The sequence below is a fragment of the Condylura cristata genome, unplaced genomic scaffold, assembly GCF_000260355.1.
Source record: "Condylura cristata isolate star-nosed mole 26May11 unplaced genomic scaffold, ConCri1.0 scaffold00005, whole genome shotgun sequence".
NCBI lineage: Eukaryota > Metazoa > Chordata > Mammalia > Eulipotyphla > Talpidae > Condylura > Condylura cristata.
In genome coordinates this window covers 60115111-60120998 of record NW_004567106.1, presented here as the reverse complement: position 1 = coordinate 60120998, position 5888 = coordinate 60115111, and the positions used below count along the sequence as shown (strand labels likewise).

General features: G+C 42.6%; 1 protein-coding gene across 1 annotated transcript in view; it reads right to left on the bottom strand.

Moving 5' to 3' along the window:
* The window catches only part of CPA2 (carboxypeptidase A2 (pancreatic)), a 21451-nt gene extending 20811 nt beyond the window's left edge, over positions 1 to 640 (bottom strand). Inside the window, exon 1 of the mRNA XM_004677042.1 lies at positions 557 to 640. Coding sequence (XP_004677099.1) covers positions 557 to 621 — 65 coding nt within the window. The 5' untranslated portion in view covers positions 622 to 640. The remainder of the gene's footprint in view (positions 1 to 556) is intronic.
* Between the last annotated feature and the right edge of the window lie 5248 nt (positions 641 to 5888).

Sequence of the window (5888 nt, the reverse complement as noted above, 5' to 3'; positions counted from 1 at the left end):
AAATCTTTAAAAAAAAAAAAAAATCTTGACACCAAAGTACTTGGGAATAGGGATGAACTCTGTAAGGCCCAGAGCACTGGAGTAGGGCCAAAATTTGCATCCTGATCCTCCCTCTCTCCAGGACCCGTTGTCTGGGTGCCAGACCTGATAATAGGGAGCACAAGGACCGACAAAGGACACCCGGGGTAAAGAAATGGGAGAAATGGGAGAGCAACTGTCTTTTAATAAGATGGTGAGGACATAAACAGCTACACAGCTTTCTTTTCACAGACGCATGTCATTCCTGCATTGTGAGCAGCAGAGGGGAAAATCCTAAGGACAGAAAAACAGGATATATGTGTTCAGCTTTCTTTTTTCCCTTGAAATGCCTTTCATCTCTTCTTTTTTCATCGCTTTTTTTTTATCACCATTCTTGTTTTCCTACTCTACCCTTTCCTCATCTAAAAGAATTCTGAAAATGCCAATCACTCACAACTAGTACTCTGCATCCATCCAGCGAGACACTCTTGAGCCTCAGAGAAGCAAAATTCAAACAAGCACCAGAAAGCTCACTTACCCCACAAATGTCTGCAGACAGTAGATATGCCCCAAAAGGGCACCAAAAAGCAAGAGCAACCTCATGGTTAAGCGTTTTCCCAGAGTCCAGAGTTCAGCGACTCCTGAACTTTATTTATAGGGACCAGGGCTAAGGCTGATCTGGCCGTGGCTAAGAACTGGAGTAAATTTCCACATGGTAAAATTCCCACCTGTATGTAAAATTCTCAAGGTTATAGATACCCACCTGTGTGATATCACCAACCTGTATATTTTCTGTTCCCACAATGAGATAAACTTTGATGGAAAGAAAACATAGTTGCCAGAGCTTCCCAAGGACAAATGGTGGGTTCAGGATTTAGAACATAGAGTGCTACCAGCTTCCCCAGTGATAGAAGCCAGATTAGTAGACCCAGAGGTTAAAGTCCTTTCTGGGTCTCTGACAAAGAAAAAAAAAAGGGCACAGAATTTATAGTAATTACTCAGGCATCCTGTCTATCACATTCCATTAGTTAGCTCATTTGTTTATTTTTATAATGTTTACCCTGAAACACTGCAATCACTCAGTCCACATCTGCTGAGTCTCCCTGTAGATGTGGCCCATTCCCATCTTCACTTGATATTAAAACAAAACAGAAGGCCTTTTAATATTCAATTTTGGACTGTCTCTAAAGTGATCCATCTACATTTGGACCAAATTGATGTCCCTGTTTCGGTGGGTTTTTTTCCCAAAATGAAAATGTCTTTCTGATTATGACAATGAAATTGCTTGTTATGAAAAGGTTGGGTAAAAATGAGGTGTTTTCCTTAGTCACCAATAATCCCTCCAGTCAAAGAAACCCTCTTAGAGTATATATTTCCAAAGGTCATTCTGTGTTCTAGAGTTTTTTATCCCTACCACCATCCCTGATAGGCCTTAACACACATTAATTAGATCATATCATATATTCTGATTTTTTTAAAGGTTTATTTGTCTGTGTATACAGAACTGGGGTACAGGCCAGAGGTGTAGGGGCAGTGAGAGGCTTCACCAGAGACAGAGTGGGGAGCAGAATAGGCAGATCATGGAAGTACACTGCTGAGGGGAGCAGCAGGCAGGTCAGGAGAGGTCTGCCACACCATATGGATCACCTCCAGGGCAGGCAGGGACTCAGGTTGAAGTGGCTTTAGCTTCTTAGTGCTGTGCTCTAACCCGCTGCACCACCAGGGAGGGCACCATATATTCTAATTTTTTAATGAAGGTGAAACATAGATTGCATTCACCTGAATCTGTGCTTCATTGCATAGGAAGAAAATATACCTACCTATATGGAAGAATCATACTTTAGTGCATTTTAATCATTCACACATATTATATCCCACCTATCAAGAATAAACCACAAACAGACCCAAAGAAATTTCCATTTGTCCTCTGTGTATCAAATTCTTCATCTGCACACAGTTTAAATTCCTGGGTTAAAATTCACAAGTACTACTTAGGTCAGCAGGTAGATAAATAGATGATAAACAGATAATTTCCGCCTTAAGAAATTCCTGGATTAATTTGTGTTTTGCATTTTCTTGAGTGTCAGGGAGAAGACAGAGACCAAAAAGCAGAGAACACGATTCTTCCTGTTGTCTCCAGCACCTGTCAAATAAACAGTGGCATAGGACCTGAAATGATTGTACTTGGAGAATCAGCAAAGCTTCTTAGAAAAGATAGGGCTTGCGCAAAGTCTTATTAGCCAAGGAAAACCTGGATTTCTGGGGCTGGAAAGACGAAAAAGGTGGAGAACTGCTAACAGAAGAGGCACGCGATGGGCTAGGGAGGAAGTTGCCCCCTTATGGTGGTCTTGACCACGTGTGTGACAGGAAGGGTCAGAAAGGAGGTGGGTCAATCCAAGTAGAGTTTACACCTCAAGGAGGGAAGGAAGGGCGGAGTTTCTGAGCTGATCAGTGCTGATGAAGGTGGCGCTGAGAATCTGAATCTGCAGGATGGTAGCAGGGCAGAGAGATACATTAAGCAGGGATCCAGGTAAGGAGTTTACTGGAGAAATTCAGATTTTAGATAAGGCATTAGACTAGGTAGTGGTGGAGGGAATATGTGAGATGATCTTCAAGAGATTTCAGTGGAAGAATCATGAGTCCTTGGTGAGGGACTTGTACCAGGCAGGGCATAGGTGCCTGCTGATGGGTGTTGCAGGGGAGAGGCAGAGAGACACCTCCATGGCAACGGCCTAGCATTTCTTCACCCAATTGTGAAATTCCATTGTATGAATTTGCTTTAGCTCCACAGCAGTATGTTTTCCATTTTTGCTGAGCGGTACTACCCAAAGAATTGAATTCACTCTCAATGTTAGGGACATGATAGTTCTTTTCTTCCTGAAAAGGATTGGGGGGGGGGGTTGTTGAGGGGGTGTCACAGAATGTAATCTCCATGAAAAGGGGTTCCATGTCCTCTGCCCCACCTAATGAAGGGTGCAGCTGAGCAGCAAGGGGCAGATGCCAGACTTAGAAGAAGTCTTAGAGGAGGCACATGGAGCAGAGACACATGGAGGAGTCCCACTTGCTTCTCATCTTCGAACTTAAAGCAGGGACTTGGGGGGACATGGGAGGAGACATATGGAGTGGAGATATAGCAGAAATAAGGGGTGAAAGGCCTGTGGGGAGGCTGACAGTGGCAGCCTTTACCTTGATGAGGACTCCTTCACCCCAGACTTGCCACTAGAAGGTGCTTTAGATTTGTGGCAGCTTTTCAGCCTCAGGGGCTCTGCTTTGGGCCAGCCCTGTTTGGCTGAGCATTTACCCTCAAGGCAATGAGTAACTTTGAGTGTTTTACTGGGAAATTATTTTCTAGGCGCACAAACTTATTAAAGTTCTTTCACACTAAGAAAATGCTCGTCTTTATGCAATGGATGGCCGAACAGAGTGTGTGGGTATGGGGGTCTGGGGTGCCCTTCAGTCTGCCTGTTGACAGATTCATCTAAAAGAAACTTGAATCCCTCAGTTATACACGTTGGGACATCCAAAGGAGAAAAAAGCTCCAGATGATGCCTGACAGGAAGAGAAAGAATACTCCCAGGGGTGGATGCAAATAGTAATTAAAAAAACAAGATGGGCCCTCCCTGGTGGCGCAGCGGGTTAAAGCACAGCACTAAGAAGCTAAAGCCACTTCCGCATGAGTTCGATCCCCGCCTGCCCCGGAGGTGACCACATGGCGTGGCAGACCTCTCCTGACCCGCTCGCTGCTCCCCTCAGCAGTGTACTTTGTCGATCTGCCTGTTCTGCTTCCCTCCATGTGTCTCTGGTGAATCATCCCACCCTCCATATCTCTGGCCTGTACCCCTGTTCCATGTGAATAAATAAAAATCTTTATATAAAAAAAATAAGATGGAAGAAGTTATAGGAGGAGAAAGCACAAGGCTTACTTAGTAGGAGGCTATAGAGAAAACTGTAGAAAGTACTGTATTTCTGTAACAAAGTAAACAGATCCTTATCAGATGAACATATCAGCCTACTTCCTCATTATTCTAGAAGCTGGATAAAATCTGTTTTTCAGATAGCTATCTTCAGGTGTATGTGATGTCTAATAAGCCGTGACATATAATAAATTGTGGCATGTAATACACTGCATATCCTTAAAACAGCTTTCTGGTACATGTATATACCCATAAAACCAGCATCATAATCAACCTCAGAAGTATGTCCATCACCCTCAATAAAATCTGTTTGGAGACTAAATGAGAAAAATCTCCTGCCAGAAAGAGATCGTTGAAAATGAGGAAGTAAGACCTGAAAGGGAAAGTGATTTACACAAAGCTCCAGAGCTGATGGGAAATGTAGCAGGCACCCAGAACGTCTGTCCTCAAGCCCTGGGTCACTACTCTGTCACACTGGACCATCCAGGTAGCCAAAGTAATCCCATTCAGGTCTAGGGAAAGGCCATTTCAGACCAAAATCCACCTTATCAAACTATCTCTAGGGAAGCTGTTGGTTCAGAGAGAAAGATGATAGCTCTCTTTGGGTAAGGGCATTTTACTTCTATTCAGGAGGATGTGACTCATGCTTCTCACTTTTGCCTTTTAACCCCAGAGAACAAGCAGCTTCCTAGAAAGGAGACTGAGACATTAAATGGAACCCTAATAGAAGTGACCCCAAATGAGATCCTTCGGGAGAATTATCAGACTCCAAAGTACTCCAAAATCAAATTCTGAATTTGTATGTGGGAACTGTTACTCATAGCAATATGAATTCTATAGCTGGATTAGTAAATTATGACTGACACATTTCAAATGCAATAGATTAAATAGACCTCTGTAGTCTGACTGGAAAAGACACAAAATTACAGTGTCTGTGAAAAAATATATACTCTACATTTCAACCAACCGTGCTTTAAGTCGTACTTCCATCACAGGAAGGTGAAGATTATATCAGAGTTACTTGAGCCCATGAGCAAGGCACTTAAAAAACGTATGGGCTTTGGAGTGGGTGGGAAAAAAGTAATAAAAAAAAATAAAACCTTATGGGTTTGACAAATAAACCATGGTCACGTAAGACCTGAACATTAGGGCGAGATGGGTGAAAGGCACACAGGAACTCTGTATGATCTTGATCACTTTTCCTTTTCTCCAGATCGAAAATATCCCCCATAAAAAGTTTATTAAAAAAGGAAAACCTTCTGGGAAGCCACCTGCAAAAACAATGAAAAGACAAACAACCTGCAGTGGGAAATACTTGCCGCACAAATCTTAAAGGGTCAATATCTTTACAAACAAAACTCTAGTAGAATGTGTTAAGGCACAAAATAAATCATCCAGTACCTCGCTGGGTTCTTTGTGGGCCAGATGAGTTATCAAAATAGCATCAGACGGGTTAGCAAAGGAAAAATAATGAATTAAAGGTCATATGTATGGAAAATTCACATGGCTGTAAATTCTAAAGAATAATTGAGTGGCCCAGGAATATCTACCCTGCGCGTAGGTTCTGGGGCATCAAGCACGGAGAAAATTCACATGACTCACAAGGGAATGACCTTGTCCCTACTCAGAGTAAAGATGAGATTCTTAGATAGAAAGGACACGTTTACCAATAAATCTAGAACTGGACAAGATCCCCTCCCTTTGCCCCCAACTACATTCTTCCAGGTCATAAAAGGGAGAGCAGAGAGTCATTTTCCACTAGGAAAAGGGCAGAAAATTAGGACATACAGAGCCCTTCTTTATTTAGGGAAGGGCTAACGACTTAAGCAAGAACAGAAATTTCTGATAGCTTATAGCCCTCACTGCTATCAGCCCCAAACAATCTATATTCTTTTTTTTTTAAAGATTTATTTATTTATTCGTACAGAACTGGGGTACAGGCCAGAGATGCAGAGG